This window comes from Sus scrofa, chromosome 6 (assembly GCF_054392235.1).
Source record: "Sus scrofa isolate SSC_HxYL_T2T_F1_AM1 chromosome 6, Sscrofa_HxYL_maternal_Yorkshire_Landrace_v2.0, whole genome shotgun sequence".
In the NCBI taxonomy this organism is placed as follows: domain Eukaryota; kingdom Metazoa; phylum Chordata; class Mammalia; order Artiodactyla; family Suidae; genus Sus; species Sus scrofa.
This window is the reverse complement of record NC_139388.1, coordinates 65,803,048-65,825,878: the sequence shown is the minus strand read 5'-3', so window position 1 is coordinate 65,825,878 and position 22,831 is coordinate 65,803,048. Positions and strand designations below refer to the sequence as shown.

The window sequence follows — 22,831 nt, the reverse complement described above, 5'->3', positions numbered from 1 at the left end:
AGGCAGGTTCAATCCATGGCCCTGCTCAGTGGGTTAAGGATCCAGTTGCTGCAAGCTGTGGTGTAGGTCTCGGACATGGCTTGGATCCTGCATTGTGGTGGCTGTGGTGTAGACCAGTGGCTAGAGCTTGGATTTGACCCTTAGCCTAGGAACCTCTATATGCTAGGAGGGTGTGGGCCCTAAAAAAAAGATCTCTCAACTAATTGGATAAGGCCCATCCACTTCATTAAAATAACACCCTTTTCTTAAAATCAACTCATTGTAGACGTTAAGCACATCTACAAAATACCTTCATGGCAATTAGTTTACTGTTTGATCCATAACTGGGTATCATAGCCTAGCCCAGTTTACATACAAAACAAGCCATTACATTCCATCCCTTGTCACCTTGGCACCCATAAACATCACCTAATACCATACTTGATCTCCAAATGGAGAAGGTAGAAAAGACTTGCTTCTGCCTGACCAGATTAAATCTGGCATTGCCCCATTCTCATAATGGATTACAGGTGATGAATGCAATATATAATCAATAGCCATATGTATCTATTGATCTAATGTTAAAGTTCCTGATATTGGAAATTGCCCTCTGGTTGTGTAAGACAATGTCTTTGTTTTCACAGAATACAAACAAATATTTAGGAAGAAAGAGACAAGAACAGTGAAGCTCTCAAATTGTCCTGAAAAATATAAATTTATGGATAATGGGAGGGAGAGAAGCAGAATGATTAAGCAGCTATGACAATGTTAGTTGATACATCTATATTAAGGGTGTACAAAGTTTCTTTGTGCTATTGTTGAAAATTTTTTGTAATTTTGAAATAATTTACATACATATGTGTGTGTGTGTGTATGTGTGCGTGTGTGTGTGTGTGTGTGTGTGTGTGTGTGTGTGTGTGGTGAGGCATGACAGAGTGAGGCGAGGTGGACATTTTTTCTACCTCCTCGCTCTATTACAATCTGTTCTTGCAACAGCCTAGGTGAGCCTCTTGAAATGTGTGGCAAAATGACTCTAGGATGACCAGTGTGGGCCTCGTAATCCCTGATTCTTGTTTTTGAAGGCGTGTGGCCTCCCTCCTTGATTGTGGGCAAAGACCTATAACTTGCTTCTAGACGCACGGAATATGCCCAACGTGATGGAATGTACATGATTCTGTGTATGGGGAAGGCCTATCTTGCTGGATTCTCTCTCCTGCAGGCCTAATGAAGCAAGCAGCCTTGTCGGCAGGCTCACATACCAAACTGCAGGCAGTTTCTAGGAGCTGAGAGTGACTTTCACCAACAGACAACAAGAAACTAAAGTCTTCAGTCCTACAACGACAAGAAAATAAATTCTAGGAATTCCTGTCGTGGCTCAGCAGAAACAAATCTGACTAGCATCCATGAGGATGCAGGTTCGATCCCTGACCTCAATCTGGGTGTTGCCGTGAGCTGTGGTGTAGGTTGCAGATGTGGTCCGGATCCTGTGCTGCTGTGACTGTGGTGTAGGCTGGCAGCTACAGCTCTGATTTGACCCCTAGCCTGGGAACCTTCATATGCTGTGGGTTCAGCTCTAAAAAAACAAACAAACAAACAAACAAACAAACAAAAAGAAAGAAAAGAAAACAAACTCTAGAAATAATGAATGAATTTCGAAGTGTCTTTTTTTGGGCCACACCCACAGCATGCAGAAAATCCTGGGCCAGGGATTGAACCCCGGCCACAGCAGTGTTAATGTTGAATCCTTAATCACTAGGCCACCAGGGAACTCCCTTTAAGTGTCTTGTTCCTCAGTCAAGTCTCTGTTGAGACTTCAGTCCTTACTGGCAACTTGAGCGCAGCCTTGTAATCTCTTAAAGAAGACAATTCCGTTAAGCCATGACCAATTTCCACTAAAAATGTGAAATAATTGGTGTGCCTCGTTCTAAGCCATACATTTATGATAACTTTTATTTTTATTTTTATTTTTTTGTCTTTTTGCCTTTTCTGGAGCTGCTCCCGCAGGACTTGAAGGTTCCCAGGCTAGGGTTCCAATCGGAGCTGTTGCTGCTGGTGTATGCATCTGATTGGAACCCTAGCCTGGGAAAGTCATCATAAATGTATGGCTTAGAACGAGGCACAAAGCAATTGATTTTTTTTTTTTTTTGTCTTTTGTTGTTGTTGTTGCCATTTCTTGGGCCACTCCCGCAGCATATGGAGGTTCCCAGGCCAGGGGTTGAATCAGAGCTGTAGCCACCGGCCTACACAGAGCCACAGCAACTCGGGATCCGAGCCGCGTCTGCAACCTACACCACAGCTCACGGCAACGCCGGATCGTTAACCCACTGAGCAAGGGCAGGGATCGAACCCGCAACCTCATGGTTCCTAGTCGGATTCGTTAACCACTGCGCCACGACGGGAACTCCGATTTTTTTTTTTTTTTTTTTTATGGCTGCACCAGCTGCATATGGAAGTTCCTGGGCCAGGAACTGAATCTGAGCCACAGCTGTGACCTACGCTGCAGCTGCAGCAATGCTAGGTCCTTTAACCTATGGTGCCAGGCTGGGGATCAAAATCGAAATTCCACAGTAACCCAAGTCACTGTAGTCAGATTCTTAACCCACTGTATCACGGTGGGAACTCCATAATTGATTTTATTTTTTGGTCTTTTTGTCTTTTCTGGGGCCGCACTCGTGGCATATGGAGGTTCCCAGGCTAGGTGTCGAATCAGAGCTGTAGCCGCTGGCCTAGACCAGAGCCACAGCAATGCGGGACCCGAGCCGCATTTGCAACCTACACCACAGCTCATGGCAACACTGGATCCTTAACCCCTTGGGTGAGGCCAGGGATCGAACCCACAACCTCATGGTTCTTAGTCGGATTCACTTCCGCTGCACCGACGGAAACTCCAAGTATTAGTTTGAGATGTACAGTAAAGTGATTCAGATTTATAGATATACACTTCTTCAGATTCTTTTCTTTTTTCATTTTTGGCAGCCCCAAGCCATGTGGAGTTCCCAGGCCAGAGATCAGATCTGAGCTGCTGTTTCAACCTAAGCTGCAGCTGTGGCAGGGCCGGATCCTTCATCCACTGTGCCAGGAGCGGGGATTGATCCTGCATCCCAGTATTCCCAAGACACCACCAATGCTGTTGCACCACAGCAGGAACTCCTCTTTGAAACATTTAAATCTAGCCTTTCAACTGAGGATAATCTGCTCAGGGTCTGCATTGAGCAAAAACCTTCCCAGTCTTTCACTTGAAAATAAACCAGTTATCTTTTTTGGACACTAAATTTCAAGGATAAGCCACTCCTCCAGAGAGGAGTTTTACAGCACTCAGTAAAACTTAGACTTATCATCCAACACCCGGAGTTCCATCTCAGAACTAGGAGAGAGGTCTGCTCTGCATCCCTTTGTTGGTAGCCAAAAATGTTAACCGAAAAAAAAAAAAAGCACAAGAAAAAAATTTGAGAATTACGTTCTATTCCGCAGATTTATTAAGAACTTAGGCCCAGGATACACCGTCTAAGATAGCTCTGAGGGGAGTTCCCGTCATGGCGCAGTGGTTAACGAATCCGACCAGGAACCATGAGGTTGCGGGTTCGGTCCCTGCCCTTGCTCAGTGGGTTAAGGATCCGGCGTTGCCGTGAGCTGTGGTGTAGGTCGCAGACACAGCTCAGATGCTGCGTTGCTGTGGCTCTGGTGTAGGCCGGCGGCTACAGCTCCGATTGGACCCCTAGCCTGGGAACCTCCATGTGCCACAGGAGCGGCCCAAGAAACAGCAAAAAGACTAAGAAAAAAAAAGATAGCTCTGAGGGACTGTTCCAAAGAGGTAACAGATGAGCCAGGAAGTGTAGGAGTATTTTTTTTTTTAAACAGGTAGTTGAACCTCAGAAGATCACCACTAACTAAAGAACGCCAGACACCTCGAGCTAATGAATTTAGTGTTTTTCCATGTCTGGGAAAATACAAGCAGCTGGGCTTATTGAAGTTATTCTTTTGATAAGGATGCATCTTAACTATTTGGGGCCAGTATCCTGTTTTTCTCCATCCTGAATCCTCTCAGGGTGCACCCTACAGTGGCCTCAGTGGCTGACGGCTTTATGGCCACAACATCCTTTGTTTACTGAAATGGCAGATGATATTCTTTGTCCACAGGGGCTTGCTGGGACGAGAGTCTAGTTATAGGTCAAGAGCAAAGAAGGGGAGTTCCCCTCGTGGCTCAGCCAGTTAAGAACCCAGCTAGTATCCATGAGGCAGGTTTGATCCCTGTCCTTGCTCGGTGGCTTAAGGATCCCGCCTTGCTGTGGCTGTGGTGTAGATCAGCAGCTGCAGCTCAGATTTAACTCCTAGACTGGGAACTTCTATATGCAGGTGAGGCCCTAAAAAGAGGAAAAAAACGAACAAAGAAGGTTAGTGGAAGGGGCAGTCCTGAGTAGAATCAGCATTGTCTTGGAGCCACAGCGGGTAATGAACCTGACTAGGATCCATGAGGACGCAGGTTCGATTCCTGGCCTTGCTCAGTGGGTTAGGGATCTGGCATTGCCGGGAGCTGTGGTGTAGGTCGCAGGCACAGCTCGGGTCCCACACTGCTATGGCTGCGGAGTAGGCTGGCAGTCAGCATTGTCTTGCTTAGCAACTGCTTCAGGGAAGGCAATTGCTACTCCTCAGACCCTGCAGTGTAAACTACCCCAGAGGCAGAAATGATACCACTTCAGGGCAGAGCAGCCATTGCCATTCAGGCTTTCACTCGGGGAGAAGAGAACTTTACCAAGTGCAAAGAACACTGATCAGACTCCTTCCCATTTTATTTTTCTTTCTTTCTTTTTCTTTTTACTGCTGCATCTGGAGCCTATGGCAGTTACAAGGTTAGGGGTGGAATCAGAGCTACAGCTGCCAGCTTATGCCACAGCCACAGCAACACCAGGCCCGAACTGCCTCTGCAACCTACACCGCAGCTCACTTCAACACCGGATCTTTAACCCTCCAAGTGAGGCCAGGGATCGAGCCTTCATCCTCATGGATACTAGTTGGCTTCTTAACCCACTGAGCCACAGTGGGAACTCTTCAATGTTTGTATTTTCATCATGTCTTTGCACATGTTCCCATCCCATTCTTCCCAGCCAGTGCCTCACTTTAGAGAAAAGGAGGAGTTTCTGTCGTGGCGCAGTGGTTATCGAATCCGACTAGGAACCATGAGGTTGCAGGTTCGATCCCTGGCCTTGCTCAGTGGGTTAAGGATCCGGCATTGCCGTGAGCTGTGGTGTAGGTTGCAGACTCGGCTCGGATCCCGAGTTGCTGTGGCTCTGGTGTAGGCGGGGGTCTACAGCTCTGATTAGACTCCTAGCCTGGGAACCTCCACATGCCGTGGGAAGTGGCCCTAGAAAAGGCAAATAATAATAATAATAATTACCTTAAATATAAATGGACTAAATGCTCCAACTCAAAGACATTGGCTGAATGGATACAGAAACAAGACCCATATGTATGCTGTATAAAGATGTGGTTAAAAAAAAAAAAAAAGATGGAGTTCCCGTCGTGGCGCAGTGGTTAACGAATCCGACTAGGAACCATGAGGTTGCGGGTTCGATCCCTGCCCTTGCTCAGTGGGTTAACGATCCGGCGTTGCCGTGAGCTGTGGTGTAGGTTGCAGACTCGGCTCGGATCCCGAGTTGCTGTGGCACTGGTGTAAGCAGGTGGCTACAGCTCCGATTGGACCCCTAGCCTGGGAACCTCCATATGCCGCCGGAGTGGCAAAAAGACAAAAAAAAAAAAAAAAAAAAAAAAAAGATGTGCCGAATATGTATATACAATGGAATATTACTCAGCCATAAAAAGGAATAAAACAATGCCATTTACAGCAACATGGATGGGACCTAGAGATTATTATACTAAGTGAAGTTAGACAGGGAAAAAGTCATATGATATCACTTACATGTGGAATCTAAAAAAAAAGATACAAATGAACTTATTGCAGAACTGAAACAGACTCATAGACTTTGTAAACAAACCTCTGGTCACTGAAGAAGACGGGTGGGGTGGGGGAGGGGCGAACTGGGGATTTGAGATGGGCACATGCTTGCGGTGGTGTATTGAGTGACGGCCAAATGGGGACCTGCTGTACAGCACGGGGAACTCCACCCCATCAATATTCTGTGATCATCTACGCGGGAAAAGAATCGGAAAAAGAAAGGATGTGTGTGTGTGTAACTGAATCACCCTGCTGTGCGGCAGAGATGATCACAGCTTGTAAATCAGCTCTACTTCAACAACAGTTTTCAAAATGGGGACAAAGAAGCAGTTCTCAGCTTACAGCTCTCAAGAAGATCAGTTAGCCTTTTTTTTTTTTTTTTGCTTTTTAGGGCCACACCTGTGGCAGAGGGAGGTTCCCAGGCTAGGGGTCTCATCGGAGCTGTAGCTGCCAACCTACGCCACAGCCACAGCAACGCCAGATCCTTAACTCACTGAGCGAGGCCAGGGGTCGAACCTGCAATCTCATAGTTCCTAGTCGGATTCGTTTCTGCTGCGCCGCAATGGGAACTCCCCCAGTTAAGCTCTTTGTAAGTGGTTTCCTCCACTTGCCAGATGGCTTGGGGTAGGGGTGGGGGGGGCTCTCTGAGGGGCCCAGCTTCTTTCTATAACCACTAATGGCCTTGCTTTCCTCTCTCGAGTGTTTTCATGTTTTCACCACCCCTGCGCTGCCACTGCCTACAGTCCTGGGCTGACACCTTGGCTCCTACTGAACCCTGCAAACACATAAGGGTAATAAATAAAATGTCCCTTCTTATCCTGTGGGAACAGCTATAAACAATGAAAAGAACTTGTCAAAAAAAAAAAAAAAAAAAAAAAAGCACTTGTCAACTTCCCTTGGGACCTTGAGAACTTGGAAGGGAGACCCTTTTATTCCGTGCACAGCTCCCGCCAGTGCAGGATAAGGCCCTGTTTTTATTGACAATTTTTATCTTTGGTAAACAGGGCTTTGTGCTACTAACTTTTTTAAAGTTCTGCATTCCAATATTAATTTTTAGCACACACACCCCCCCTTAAATATTGCTCCCTGGAAATGAGAGCCTCATTTGTCTGACCCTAATCCTCACACTAATTTTTACTTTAATAAGAAGAGGCCAACACTTCAAAAGACAAATGAAGAGCAGGAAAAAGCGATTTCGGAAAGAACACATATGTATACAATAAGCCCTGGGGAAAAGATATGTGAATGCAATAGTACTCAAAAATTCTCTTATTCAAGGGTAGAGGTTGGTGTAAATGATAAATCTCTATCAAGGGATGAAAAAGAATCTTATCAAATCCTTCCTAGATTAGAGTGGGTGTATGTGCCTCAGCAATAATGCAATTAGTGAAGGTAAATATTTAGCATCAGTCAGTAATAATTCGATGAGTGGGAGGAGTCACCCAGCTGATTATAAAAAGCCGGCCTCCCCAGTGCTGTTTATTTGTCCTCTGGTGGAATCAGACTTCGGAACTGTCTTCTGTCATGGCCCAAGACAACTCTGCAAATAGTAAGTTCCTCGAGCACCAGACTGCAGTCGTGGTTTCCTTGAGTTAGGGGGGAAATTGGGCTGAAAAACGTAGTGGGCATGTTAAAAGTTGTGGGAATCCCAGTTAGCAAACTTTTCAACAACTGCTAGGGTAAGGGAAAACCATTTGTTCCTGTGATATGAAAGCATGCTCTTTTCTGTGCATCCCGAGCATTGGGAATTTCAGATAGATGCAGACATTCAAGAACTAAACTATACAAATTGTTTTGGGAAGGGAGATGTAGGGAAGGAATAGATGGAAAGAAGAGAAAGAGGAGAGACACACTTCAAGAAACTAGGGAAGGCATCAAAAAGTCCTGAGACCAGGAATTCCTTGGTGACCTAGCAGTCAAAGGATCAGGTGTTGTCGCTGCAAGTTCCACATGCCATGGGCGTGGCAAAGAAAAAAAAAAAAATCCTGAGTCCAGAATGTCTTTTGAGTCAAAGAAGTTCCCAGAGTTCTCTCTCCGGACTGAACTTTTCTCCTAAACTTCCAGCTTTCTTTGTCTAACTGCCTGCTGCCTACTTGTCGGGAACAGTCATCTGAAACTCAGCATATCCCAAAGTGAACTCCCAATTCTCAGACCCAAACTCTTCCTCCTACTAGTGTCCTTATTCAAGAAAGGCAAGTTGCTCATGCCAGTGACCTAGGGAATGTCCTTGATTCTGTCTTTCTCTCCGTAACCTAACCAGGTGGAAAGTTCTGGGGGCTTTAACATCCAAATATTTTAAGGAGCTTCTGACCATTTCTTGGACTGTTCCCACTTTGGATTATAGCAATCTCTTCCTAATTGTGGATCTCTCTGCTTCCACCCTGGCCCCTAATTCCATCTATTCTCAACCCTGGGGCCCTGTGACCTTAGATTATTAGATAATGTCTTTGATCTACTCGAAACTCCTCAGTGACTTCCCACCACACTGAGTCAATGGCACATGGTCCTAAGAGGTCCTCTACAATCTGCCCACCTGGGAGGTCTAGGATTCATCTGCTTCTGCTTTGTTTCCTCTTCTCCAGACTGCATAGCTTTCTTGCCATGTCTTGAATAGGTGGTTTGCTGTCCTTAGTTCCTGCCTGTTCTTCTCCTGAATGTCAACGTGGCTGGCTCCCCCTCTTCAAAGTCTCCAAACAAGTCATCTTCTCAAGGATGTCTTCGCAAACATGAACTTTTCCCTTTTCTAGTCGCATTTTCCCACGTGTTCTCTGCTTTCCCTTCTTCCTTTTTTTTTTTTTTTTTTTTTTTTTGCTGTGGAAATATTTACCATCTGACATACTAGATACTTCACTTAAAAAAAAATCTTCTGGAGTTCCCGTCGTGGCGCAGTGGTTAACGAATCCGACTAGGAACCATGAGGTTGCGGGTTCGATCCCTGCCCTTGCTCAGTGGGTTAACGATCCGGCGTTGCCGTGAGCTGTGGTGTAGGTTGCAGATGCGGCTCGGATCCCGCGTTGCTGTGGCTCTGGCGTAGGCTGGTGGCTACAGCTCTGATTCAACCCCTAGCCTGGGAACCTCCATATGCCGCGGGAGCGGCCCAAGAAATAGCAACAACAACAACAACAACAAAAAAAAGACAAAAGACAAAAAAAAAAAATCTTCTGACTCTTTGTGAGGTCAGGCATCGCTTGCCTGTTTTGTTCACAGTGCCTAGAACAGGGTCTGGCTTTGCAAACTTGTCACTCAGAACTGCGTTCGCAGCATCCCATAGACGTTGTATGGCGGTATTTTCATTATTGTTTGTCTCAAGCTATTTTTTTAATTTCCTTTTTGATTTCCTCATTGACCCATTGGTTTTTTAGTAGCATGTTGTTTAGTCTCCATGTAGTCAGTTCTTTCTCATTTCTTTTCCTATGGTTGATTTCTAGTTTTATGTCATTGTGGTGAGAGAAGATGCTTGAAAAAATTTCTATATTCTTAAATTGGTTGAAGTTAGTTTTGTTCTCCAGTACGTGGTCAATCCTAGAGAATGTTCCATGTGCACTTAAAAAGAATGTACAAGAGTTCCTGTCGTGGCATAGTGGTTAACGAATCTGACTAGGAACCATGAGGTTTTGGGTTCGATCCCTGGCTTTGCTCAGTGGGTTAAGGATCCAGCGTTGCCACAAGAGCTGTGGCGTGGCTCGGATCCTGCGTTGCTGTGGCTCTGGTGTAGGCCGGTGGCTACAGCTCCCATTAGACCTCTAGCCTGGGAACCTCCATGTGCTGAGGGAGTGGCTCAAGAAAAGGCAAAAAGACCAAAAAAAAAAAAAAAGAATGTACACATATATATATTTTTTCAGATGCAACATCTTGAAAATATCAATTAAGTCTAACTTTTCTATTGTGTCATTTAGGATCTCTGTTGCCTTATTGATTTTCTATCTAGAGGATCTATCCAGTGATGTGAGTGGGGTGTTAAAGTCTCCTACTGTTATTGTTTTCCCATCAATTTCTCCTTTTATGTCTGTTAGCATTGTTTCATGGATTTGGGTGCTCCTATACTAGGTGCATATCGGTCTGGCTTCTAATACATACTCTAGAATTGTCATTTTGAACAATTAAATTTGGATGAAAATATTCAAGTTCATTCTAACATGACTTAACCTGTGAGGAAATATTTGAGGTGAACAAAAGTGGAAAATACCAAGTTTTCTTAGAAAAATTATACTTTCGGAAAATAAGGACCAGCCACTGTAAGCTTGACAATATCCCAGTAGAGTCAAATCTAATGGATGTGATTTCTTGATACTGTGCAATAAAATGTCAGTTTTGCATTTCTCATGTTTTTGAAAACAGAGGACCTTGACTGTCTAGTAGTGGCATTCAGATCAGCTGAAGAAATTCAAGAATAACCCTTGCTTGCTTAAGGGCTTTATAACTGTATGAGAGTTATTTCCTAGACCTGGTAGCTTCAAAATGAAAAGAGGCAATGAGAGACAAATTTGGACATGAAGTTGGAATATATAAAATGGCCTGTTGAATGCTTCTCTCCTAATCTTCCCACAGAGACCATGGAAGTAAGTTGTAGGCGCAGGCGCACCAAATTCACAGAGGAGCAGTTGAAAATTCTCATCAATGCCTTCAACCAAAAACCTTACCCAAGTTCTGCTGCCAGGCGACAACTTGCTTTAAAAGTCAACACTGAAGAGTCTAGAATCCAGGTAAGTTATTGACTAGGAACCATGAGGTTGCCGGTTCCATCCCTGGCCTCCCTCAGTGGGTTAAGGATCTGGCGTTGCCGTGAGCTGTGGTGTAGGTCACAGGCGTGGCTCAGATTCTGCCTTGCTGTGGCCGTGGCATAGGCTGGCAGCTGTAGCTCTGACTGGACTCCTAGCCTGGGAACCTCCATATGCTGCAGGTGCGACCCTACCCTGAAGAGAAAAAAAAAAATCCAGCTTAGTTATAATTTCTGTATCTTAAAAAAGTAGAAAGGGAGGGGGGAACCATTAATTGAGCACATATTCTGTGCCAGTGTGATAAGGGGTTTGCCTGACACCCAGAATGAACTCACAAGGATGTTGCTTAGTCTCACTTCACAAATGTGGGTACTGAGGGTGAAGGAGCTTGCAGGAGTGGGTTAGACATGTGTGTAGGCACCCCCACCCCCCTTGAGAAGAGGAAGTGTGTGGCATGGTGTGAGGTGGTTGGAGGACAGACTTATTATTCCAGGGTGTAAAGCCAAGTAGATCTTAGGTGGTCACAGATGGAGGCAAGATCCTGATTCCAGAGGCATTGTGGGTGCTGAGAGGGTTAACCTTTCCCTTTGAACGAAGTTCTGGAGACCAGGGAGTAGTGAGCTGGGGTGCAATGCAGACTGTGTAATATGTGTAGCCTCTACTAATGAACTTAAACTGTTACAGCAAATCATGTTGAGACCAGAGGGTGAAGATGCTCAATGCCAAGACTTGATCTAAGACTTAGTTGAATGTGACAGAAGTAATAACCCTGATCTTAGGGCTCATAGGAATCTCTCCCCTTAAAGAAAGGCAGCCATGGGGTGCGGGTGACACCAACATGTTTAATTCGCTCGTTTTCTTTTGTTTTAGATGTGGTTTCAGAATCGAAGAGCTAGGCATCCATTCCCAAAAAGATCTGAGGAGAACACAGACGCAAGCCAAGACCAAGCTCACCCATCAGAGAAGATTCAAAGTAAATAAATAGCTTGCTCCAGTCCTGTCCCCCAGCAGAGCCTCTTGGGTACCCGAGTCGTAGAGCCAACTACTACTGCACGGGAAAAGAATGTTTTTTCCTCTAGGGCCTCCTGTTCAGGGTCTTCTAGTAGCAAAGTGTTCAACATGGTCCCTGGAAATTCTTCCCCACAAGGTCCAGGGTCATCCTGAGACTTTGGCCAGCTTACCTTATTTGCACAAGAGGATAGCAACTCAGCCAAATACTTCGTCTCTTTTAGAACCTTTGACCTTCCTCCTTGAGGCTGGGACAGAGCCCTCTCAAGGAGAGGCCACAGGTTCTAAAGTTAGATGGAAATGGTGGGATGTGTTTGTGATCTTGGTTTGCACATGGAAAATGACCTCCAGCAGGTTCCTTTACGCTCAATCTTGCACCAGCTCCAGGTAGAGGAGACAGACGATGTCGGACCAGCTACTCACCCTCCCAGTTACAAACGCTCATCAAGGCATTTGTGGACAACCCTTATCCTGGGATTAGTTGCAGAGAGGAACTTGCTGAAGAAACTGGGGTTCCAGAGTCAACAATCCAGGCAAGTGATCAGGGGTTTAACTGTTCTGTCGGCTAGGACAGGGAAGCCACACCAGCCTTGAGCTCTTCATCAACACGCCAGGCACATCACCACACCGGGGTCGTTGAGAAGCTCTTCTCCTTCTGGTAGGGGTTCTGCCCCCAGCTACCTCCCTGGCCCACTCTCTCACCCCATTTCCTTCCTTCCTTCCTTCCTTCCTTCCTTCCTTCCTTCCTTTCTTTCTTTCTTTCTTCTTTTTCTTTCTTTTTTTTTGCTGTGCCCATGGCATGCAGAAGTTCCTGTGCCAGGGATCGAACCCACACCACAGCAGTGGCAACACCAAATCCTTAACGGCCAGGCCACCACAGAACTCCCTCGCTGCATTTTCTTTTCTGTTGAAATCAGTGTTGTATTCCTTCTGCTCTGAACAGACTTAGCTGCTCAGAATTCAAAGCTGAATAGGAGTTCCCTTGTGGCCTCGCAGGTTAAGGATCTGGCATGGCCACTGGTGTGGCGCAGGTTCAGTCCCTGGCTCAGGAACGTCTGCATGCTGCCAAAAACAAAACCAAAAAAGCTGAATATATTTTTCTTTAAAGTCGAGATATTGGTAGGTTCATACATAGTGGGAAATTTCTGACTCCTCCAGCCAGGCACTCCTCACAGATAGAAGCAGGACAGATGAAAAATGTGATTTTGGGTTTGGAAGGAGGAATGATAATCTGGGGTTACATATGTGCAGCTCTTCCACGACAAGCACTGATTCATCTGTAGGGTGGCAGGTGCCCTCAGGGAGGAGGTGAAAGGTCAGGAATGTTACCATGTGATTTTTCTAAAGTCTGGTTTTTGGAAACCAGACCTGTGCTTATTCTACTTGGAACCTCTGAAAACAAAAAGTTGTAGCTGTGAAACAAAGGGATGCGTGTATGAGTGTGTTTATGGGCACAAGCAAGGGGTAGCAATTAATTATGTCTCATGGCATGAAAAATGGTCTTTCTGGAAGACATTACTATATCCTGGGTCTTAGAATAAAAATAGGCATTTTGGGGGGTTCCCGTTGTGGGTCAGTGGTAACACAACCCGACTAGGATCCATGAGGATGTGGGTTCAATCTCCGGCCTTATTCAGTGGGTTAAGGGTCTGGCGTTGCCATGGCTGTGGCATAGGCCGTGGTATAAGCTGGCAGCTGCAGCTCCAATTCGACCCCTAGTCTGGGAAATTCCATATGCTGCAGGTGCAGCCCTAAAAAGCAATAAATAAATAAATAAAACTAGGCTTTTTTTTTGAGAGGAAAAGATGAAAAGAGAATTCTAGGCAGAGGGAAGAGCTGCAAAACAGGCATAGAACTTTAGGGAAGGACTAACAGAATTAGAGGATCCTGGGGACTTTCCGGCCAGGAAAGCAGTCACTGGATTGTATGTAAAGGCAACAGGTACAAGATTCAGAATTTTTGAGGAGTTCCCTGGTGGCTCAGCAGATTAAGGACCTGGCATTGTCACTGCTAGGACGTGGGTCACTGCTATGGCACAGGTTGGATCCCTGGCCTAGGAACTGCCACATGCCATGGGTGAAGACAAAAAGAAAAAAAAATTATTATTTTATATATTAATATGCTTTTTAGGGCTGCACCAGAGGCACATGGAGGTTCCCAGGCTAGGGGTCCAATCAGAGCTACAGCTGCTGGCCTACACCACAGCCATAGCAACATGGGATCCAAGCCCCATTTGCAACCTACACCACAGCTCATGGCAATGCGGGGTCCTTAACCCAGTGAGCGAGGCCAGGGATTGAACCTGCATCCTCATGGATCCTAGTCAGGTTTGTTAACTGCTGAGCCATGATGGGAACTCCAAGAAAAAAAATAATTACAAAATAAAAAGAATCTTGAGCTTTACCTTGATGCGATAGACGTTCCTAGATGTCCTATGCTATGTTAATGACTCTGGAATTAGGCCTAAAAGAAACCACCTATCCTTCCCCTTTGCCCCATGAGAAAAGCAACGGTGACGCTACCATGGCGTGGGTTGTTTTCATGACGTCTCTTTGTTCTGCCCACTTAGACTTGGTTTCAGAATCGAAGATCTAGACTCTACACCCAGAAAAAAGGAGACCCCGAGGAAACTTCAGACGAAGGTCAAGACCAGGGCCAAGATCTCCAAAGTGAGACAACGCAAGGTACCAACCCCAGTCTCCGGTTGGGTCTGCGGAGCGCCCAGGCCTTCCCCGGGGCCCCTCAGCCCCAGCTTCCTCTGGCGGGGGTGGGCGATGCCTCCACTCCACGGAGTCGGGCGATGGGTCACAGTCCCTAAAGCCTCTGCCAAGCCTGTGGTCCTCCCAAGCAATTTCACTGCCCACTTTGCAAGCTCTACCCTGGAATCCAGAAGCCCATGAGCGTGTGAGCTTTGCTCGCTCCTGTTTTCTCAGGGCCTGGCCCATCGTGAACGCTGAATAAGCTTTTGTGCAGGTACGATGGCATTAATGGCGGAGTGATTTCTTGGGTGTGCCCTGCCCGGGGCTGGCTAACGCATGTCTTTCCCAGGAGGTAGGAGGTTCCATGGTTTTTTGTTTTGTTTTTGTTTTTTTTGTTTTTTTTTGTCCACCTTGCAGAATGTGTAGTTCCCAGGTCAGATGCAGCCATGCGGGATCCTTAACCCACTGGGCTGGGCTGGGGATGGAACCCGCATCCCAGCACTCCCAAGATGCTGCCCATCCCATTGTGCCACAGCGGGAACTCTGAGGTTCCATATTTGACTGGAAAGGTAGGAGAGAGGTGACCTCTGCTCCTTTTTTTTTTTTTTTAGGGCTGCACGTGCAGCATCTGGAAGTTCCCAGGCTAGGGGTCAAATCGGAGATGCAGCTGCCGGCCTACACCACAGCTCACGGCAACGCCAGATCCCCAACCCACTGAGGGAGGCCAGGGACTGAACCCATATCCCCAGTCAGGTTCATAACCCACTGAGCCACAACAGGAACTCCCTGTTGACCTCTGCTTGTGTGTGTATTTCCTGGCTTCTTTGCTGTTTCTTTCCCTTTGCTCTCTAGGTATACAGGAAGGCACTGCCTAGTGACTGTTTTACTTCTCTGCAGCCAGAACAGGGTGGAGAGAGAGACATTCAGTGTATTTGATGTCCTCAGCCTGGGGACACGCCCTTTTAAACATACCTTTGGGAGTTCCCGTCATGGCGCAGTGGTTAACGAATCCGACTAGGAACCATGAGGTTGCGGGTTCGGTCCCTGCCCTTGCTCAGTGGGTTAAGGATCCGGCGTTGCCGTGAGCTGTGGTGTAGGTTTCAGACTCGGCTCGGATCCCGCGTTGCTGTGGCTCTGGTGTAGGCCGGTGGCCACGGCTCCGATTCGACCCCTAGCCTGGGAACCTCCATATGCCACGGAGTGGCCCAAGAAATAGCTAAAAAGACAAAAAAGAAAAAAGAAAAAAATAAATAAAAAAATAAACATACCTTCAGCTTTGCCAAAAGGACTTCAGGAGGCAGAGACAGATGCAAAGCACTGCTGTACCGCACTACCGACCGACTCCGGATTCACAGTTCCACAGATCCTGGAAGACAATGAAAATAAACTTAGCATTTTTGGGTCATCGGAACATGACTGATGTGAGCAAAAATCCTTGTGTGGGGGAGTTCCCTTCACGGCGCAGTGGTTAACGAATCCGAGACGAGGAACCATGAGGTTGCGGGTTCAGTCCTGCCCTTGCTCAGTGGGTTAAGGATCCGGCGTTGCCGTGAGCTGTGGTGTAGGTTGCAGACACAGCTCAGATGCTGCGTTGCTGTGGCTCTGGCATAGGCCGGCGGCTACAGCTCCGATTGGACCCCTAGCCTGGGAACCTCCATATGCCACGGGAGCGGCCCTAAAAGACAAAAACAAAAAACAAAAAAACAACAAACAAACCAAAAAACAAAAAACAAAACAAGCAAAAAACCCTGTGTGGCGCTACGATTTTTAATAAGAAACAAATAGTCTTCATCCTCGTTTTCTTCTCCTTTTGTCTCACTGCGTCCTTCACTGTGTCCTCATGGATACTCCTCGGATTTGTTACCACTGAGCCATGACGAGAAACACACATCCTCACTTCCAATACAAAGCTTCTAAAGCCCTTGCAATCTCCTGTGAGGAGAGGGACAAAATCAAGTGTCTGGTTTTTGACTTGAACCTCAGGGTGGGAGCTAGTGGCCTGGAGAGCTAACCCCATTTCTGGGCTCCCTCTCTGACCTCCGGGGAGGGGAGAGGGCCTGGAGGCGGAACCCACCACCCGGGGCAGTGGTTTAATCCAAGATGCTTATGTCCTCAAAGCCCCCACCCAACCCCAGAAGTACAGGGGTGCAGAGCCTCTGGGGCCGTGAGCACGTGGTGGAGAGAAGCCCGGTGTCCCCACACCCAGGAAACCAGCCCCAGCCCGTGATGCTTCTACGTGTGGGCCAGCCCGGTTCTACCACCGTCTCCACCATTTACGCTAGGCCGAAATTCCTGTTATTATGCGAAGAAAGAAGTGATACTGTCAAAACAGATCACGGGAGGACGCCTACAGGCTCAACCACCATTTGTTTCTCAAACTGACAAGCGGGGACCCGGTGACCAGAGTCTTGCACCTGGACCAACACCTCCTCCAGCCACAAAATACAAACTACAACCAACTGCTGCAGTCCAGGTGACTATGAACAATAAGATACAAAAAGGCCACAAACTAACAGCCAGTTCGGAAGTGCCCAGAACCAAAGCGGGGATCTGTGCCTGAACTGCGCACACAGCAGCACCAAGGGGGTGAGCCGACTCCCCCCCATCCGCCCCCCACCCTCACACCATTTAAGAAACCAGCTCACCCTCCTCAGAGAGCGGGCAAGGGTCCCTGCTACTTTTTTCTCTGCTCCCTCTGCCCAATAAAGCCTCAACCTGAATTTCTCATCTGGCCTCTTATCTACTTCTGCTACTTCACCCGGGTCTGGTAACAAAAAAACTAACCCTAAGAAACCTTCTCTGCTAACACCAACAGTCAACCCATGTCCTAACAATTTTGAAGGGTGAGAAAGCAGCTTTCTCAGAGAAATTCCTGCTTTTGTATTTGCCCCTCGTAAGGGGAAGAAATGTAAAGAATTCCGATCATCTGCTCGGCCCCACCCCCATCCCAATACAGGCTGACAGGTAGAACTAGGTCCTTTTTTTCCAAGGCTGGGTCCTTGAATCCACTGGGCTGGGCTGGGAATCAAACCCAAGCCTCTGCACCGACCCTGGTGCTTTGATCCGAATTTTTTTTTGTTTGTTTTTTAGGGCTGGACCCATATGGTATATGGAGGTTCCTAGCCCAGGAGTCGAATGGGAGCTACAGCTGCTGGCATACACCACAGCCACAGCAATGCAGGATCCAAGTCCCATCTGTGACCTGTACCACAGCTCATGGCAATGCCAGATCCTTAACCCACTGAGCAAGGCCAGGGATCGAACCCACAACCTCATGGTTTCTACTGCAGTTCCTTAACCACTGAGCCACGATGGGAACTCTAGACTTAAAATTTTAAAGAAAGAAAGCTTTTGGAGTTCCCGTCGGGGCTCAGTGCTTATTAACGAATCCGACTAGGAACCATGAGGTTGCGGGTTCGACCCCTGGCCTTGCTCAGTGGGTTAAGGATCTGGCGTTGCTGTGAGCTGTGGTGGAGGTTGCAGAGGCGGCTCGGATCCCATGTTGCTGTGGCTGTTGTGTAGGCTGGTGGCTACAGCTCTGATTAGACCCCTAGCCCGGGAACCTCCACATGCTGTGGGAGCGGACCTAGAAATGGCAAAAAGACAAATAAAAAAGAAAGAAGGAAAAGCTTTTAGCTTCCTGAGAGGAAGGGGCCGAGCCCCCTGCACCCCCAGCCCCCACACGCGCAGACGTCACGCATCCTCGACGCCCCGCCCGGAGTTGCACCTTTGTTAAAACTGCACTAAAAATCCTCTGCTTTGCCTGGTCATCCCTCCTCTTTCAAGTCAGGTCATTCAAAAACCATCCCTCAGATCAAGCCTCTTGCAGGCTATCCCAGCAAGTCCACAGGAACCTTTCAGAAATCACTTGGAGGCTCGCTTGGGAAAGTAGGTGTAGGCAGGGGTTAGTAAGGAGGATTTAAATTCAAGACCCGGACTAGGGTGGGATCCACCGGGCAGGTCGCCTGGGGCTGTAGGTCTCCTGCCAAAGGCATCAGGGAGGGTCGGTCTCCTTCCAGGGCATCAGGGAGGGTCGGTCTCCTGCAGAGGGCATCAGGACCGCTGAAAAGCCCTTGCTTAGGGAGGGCAGCGCCCCCCCCCCCCCCACGTCGGGCAGAGGGCACTTTCTCTGTGAGCCCAATTTCCCACCAGTGTCGTCCGTCCGCTGATTAAAGCAATTCCGGTAAACTGTTTTCAGTCTGCTAGTTGTTTGCGACTGGAAGCAAAGAAAGTTTATGACGACAAAAAGATATTTTTAACTTATTTTTGCATCCAAGCTTCTCAGACTTTAATCCAAAATATTTCTTCCGTTTTCTGACTTTTCTTAAACATTGAAAAACAAAAACAAAACAAAAAACCCCAAAATTAAAACAACAACAAAACAAACAAAAACAAAAGAGAAAATCAATGTCGGGAGTTCCTCCTGTGAATAGAGGATTATGAACCCAATTTAGTATCCATGTGGATGCACGTTTGATCCCTGGCCTGGGAACTCCATATGCTGTGGGGTGGTCAAAAAAGGAAAAAAAAATTAAAGTATCATTGATTTACAATGTTGTGCCGATTTCTGCTGTACAGCAAAGTGACAGAGTCATACCTATATATACATTCCCTTTTTTATATTATCTTCCGTCATGGTCTATCCCACGACAGACAACTTCTTATAAGTAAAAATTTCTTGTTTTATATCATTGGGTTTTCAGGCATTTGGAGAAAGATTGATGTTTTTCATTATTATTTCAATTTAGGATTTTTTTTTTTTTTTTTTTTTTTTTTTTTTTTTTAGGGTTGCACCCTGCAGCATATGGTGGTCCCCACGCTAGGGGTCTAATCAGAGCTACAGCTGCCAGCCACAGCCACAGCAACGCCAGATCTGAGCCATGTCTGCAACCTACACCACAGCTCACGGCAACGCTGGATCCTTAACCCACTGAGCGAGACAAGGGATCAAACCCGCAACCCCATGGTTCCTAGTCGGATTGGTGTCTGATGCACCCCGATGGGTACTCTGTAGGATGAAATATTTTTACTTGCATAGGATTTTAAAAATTTCCATTGGAAATCAGGTGGTTGGATTAAAAAACAAAATCCAAAGTCACACCTTTTATTGGAGTCCATTAGGTTCTATGCAGTTGTATTGGAGAGATCTGAAAGGATTAGAATAGGTGGGGTCTTCTCCTGATGAGATATGAGCCTGCTGTCTTATCCCCTGATGGGATGACACGTTGGAATGAGGTGGGTAGGGGCTTATCAAACTATTTGACGGTTACATCAGCTTTGCAGTGCACATGTCCTTTCATTTCCAGTCCCACCACGAGAAGAAGCATCACAGGCCTTAGGCATCTACTAGACCATTTATACCAGATCCCACTGCAGGTATGTGGTTCATTTCCTTCAAAGTTAAAGGTTTTACATTTGCACATTGGAATTTTAAATTTCCATGTTAGAAAGTAATGCTTGGAGTTCCCTGGTGGAGCAGTGGGTTAAGGGTCCGGCATTGTCACTGCAGTTTCTTGGGTTCCTACTGTGGTGCGAGTTCGATCCCTGTCAAGGGAGCTTCTGCATGCCATGGGCATGGCCAAATGAAAAGAGAAGAGGGTGGTGCTCCCAGGACACCCCAAGTTCATCCTTCCTTCCTCCCTCCCTCCTTCTTTCGTTTCTTTCTTTCTTTCTGCCACCCCCACGGCATATGTGTCTGAGTCTGAGATGGACCCGTGACCTACACCACCGCTGCGGCAACGCAGGATCCTTAACCCACTTGCCCACTGAGGACTGAACCAGCTTCTCCGCGGAGACGAGGCACATCCTTAACCCGCGGCTGCCACAGCAGGAACTCCCCCAGGTACTTGCGAATCCTTAGCATCACAGGCCCACGGTTTCGCTCTGAGCACATTTTCCGTCCTCATCTTTCTTTTCTGTGCTCGAGCTGAGTCCGTCTTTGCTTCGGGGTCTGGTCACAGGCTCATTTCCAATGAGCAGCTGAACTTCAGTTTCTTTTCTTCTCAGTTTATCTCTACGTTATGTACTAACATCATATCTGTACTCTTGTGATTCATCTCACCCTCTCCCTGCTTCTAGGAGTTTTGTGTGTCTTCCTGGAGGCCTTGGTGCCCCTGTGGACGCCTTGCTGTCCAGCTTGCTCTCAGCCTGGCTCTGGGGCCTCTGCTCCCCTCGTCCCCACTGTGGATCTCGCTTCCTGGAATCCCCTGGCTTGGTTTTACTGCTTCATTGCATGTGATGACTCCTGCTTTACAGTTATTCACCATTCAGGCAGTTGATGCCTTTTGGACTCAAGATCATTTTCCATAATTTTGTCTTGTTTCGTTTTTGCATTTTTAGGCCCACACCTGTGGCACATGGAGGTTCCCAGGTTAGGGGTCAAATTGGAGCTACAGCTGTTGGCCTATGCCACAGCCACACAGGATCCTTAACCCATGGAGCGAGGACAGGGATTGAACCCACATCCTCATGGATTTGCTTCCACTGAGCCACAATGGGAAATCCTTGGATTTTTTTTTTTTTTGTCTTTTTGCCATTTGTTGGGCCACTCCCGCGGCATATGGAGGTTCCCAGGCTAGGGGTCTAATCAGAGCTGTAGCCGCCAGCCTATGCCAGAGCCACAGCAACGTAGGATCCGAGCCATGTCTGCGACCTACACCACAGCTCACGGCAACACCAGGGATCCTTAACCCACTGAGCAAGGGCAGGGATCGAACCCGCAACCTCCTGGTTCCTAGTCGGATTTGTTTAACCACTGAGCCATGACGGGAACTCCGCTTTTTTTTTTTTTTAAAGAGCAGTTCTAGTTTTACAATAAAGTGGAATAAAAAATATACAATAAAATTGAGAGGAAGGTACAGAGATTTCCCATATACTCCCTGCCCCCACCCGTGTATAACCCCTGCTCCCATAATCAACAAACCTTAACCAATCCTTATCAACCAAACTCCGCAGTTTACCTGAGGGTTCACTCTAGGTGCTGTACCTTCTGTGGGTCTGGACCACTGAATAATGGCATATACCCATCCATACAATATCATACAGAGTATTTTCACTGCCCTAAAGATCCTGTGTGCTCTGCCTATTTCTCTCTCCCTCCCTCCTGCCCTCTGGCAGCTAATCTTCTTATAGTCCTAATACTGCTTTTTACAGAATGCCATGTAGTTGGGATCACACAGTATGTAGCCTTTCAGATTGGGTTTTTTCACCAAGTAATATGCGTTTAACTTTCCTCCATGTCTTTCTATGGCTTGATAGTGCATTTGTTTTTAATGCTGAATAATATGCCATTTCCTGGACATGTCACAGTCTATTGATCCACTCACCTCCTGAAGGACATCTTGGATGCTCCCAAGCTTTTTTCTTTTTTGTCTTTGTAGGGCTGCACCCGTGGCATATGGAGGTTCCCAGTCTAGGGGTCAAATCAGAGCTGTAGCTGTCAGCCTACGCCACAGCCACAGCAACATGGGATCGGAGCCTTGTCTGCAACCTACACCACAGCTCAGGGCCACGTGGGATCCTTAACCCACTGAGTGAGGCCATGTGATATACGAACACATATCCTCATGGATACTAGTCAGATTCGTTTCTGCTGCGCCACGACAGGAACTCCCCATTTTTAGTTTTAAAAAGGGGCTATGGGAGTTCCCACCCTGGTGCAGCAGAACCGAATCTGACTAGGAACCATGAAGTTGCGGGTTTGATCCCTGGCCTTGTTCAGTGGGTTAAGGATCCGGTATTGCCATGAGCTGTGGTGTAGGTCGCAGACGTGGCTCAGATCCCACCTTGCTGTGGCTGTGGTGTAGGCCAGCGGCTACAGCTCCGATTAGACCCTAGCCTGGGAACCTCCATATGCCATGGAAACGGCCCTAGAAAAGGCAAAAAGATTAAAAATAAATAAATAAATAAATAAATAAATAAAATAAAAACAGGACTATGTCAATGCTTAATTTTGAAAGTGTAAATTGCAGAGAAATTTCATTTAAAAAGTTGATTTTTGGAGTTCCCATCGTGGTATAGTGGAAACCCGAAACGAAGTGTGGGTTCGATCCCTGGCCTGGCTCCGTGGGTTAGGGATCCCATGTTGCTGTGGCTGTGGTGGAGGCTGGCAGCTGTAGCTCCAATTCGACCCCTAGCCTGGGAACCTCCATATGCCGTGAGTGTGGCCCTAAAAGGACAAAAGACAAAAAAAAAAAAAAAAAAAAAAGTGGCATTTTCATCTTACTTGTTTCTAACCCCTTATAACCGATATGCTATTTCTACCAATTATCCCTCAAAATATCAAAATGCTACCTAAAAGGGGAGCAAAAAGAGCATTAGAAAAACTGAAAAAGAGACCGAAAGGCAGTCATTATCTCTGATAGAAATATCCATTGAGCGGAAGCTGAACGGGTTTCTCCAAAATCTGTGAACCTCGGAGAATGTTTACTGTAGCAACTCAGAAAGATGAGTAAATCATGAGCAAGAAAAGGTGAGGT

The 22,831-nt window shown here is 46.9% G+C and overlaps 1 protein-coding gene across 1 annotated transcript; it reads left to right on the top strand.

The window, feature by feature from the left end:
* The first annotated feature begins 10,482 nt into the window (after positions 1 to 10,482).
* On the top strand, positions 10,483 to 14,473 carry DUXA (double homeobox A). The gene is made up of 4 exons (XM_084965689.1): positions 10,483 to 10,632; positions 11,518 to 11,620; positions 12,037 to 12,188; positions 14,225 to 14,473. Exons 1-4 carry the CDS (start codon positions 10,483 to 10,485, stop codon positions 14,471 to 14,473), a joined length of 654 nt encoding a protein of 217 aa, XP_084821815.1.
* Positions 14,474 to 22,831: the final 8,358 nt, after the last annotated feature.

What these genes read in the sequence shown, in the direction of transcription:
- DUXA (XM_084965689.1), top strand. Translation starts at nt 10,483, where the DNA reads ATGGAAGTAAGTTGTAGGCGCAGGCGCACCAAATTCACAGAGGAGCAG. An exon ending in CTGAAGAGTCTAGAATCCAG is followed by an intron (nt 10,633 to 11,517) that starts GTAAGTTATTGA and finishes CTTTTGTTTTAG; the next exon opens with ATGTGGTTTCAGAATCGAAG. An exon ending in TTCCAGAGTCAACAATCCAG is followed by an intron (nt 12,189 to 14,224) that starts GCAAGTGATCAG and finishes CTGCCCACTTAG; the next exon opens with ACTTGGTTTCAGAATCGAAG.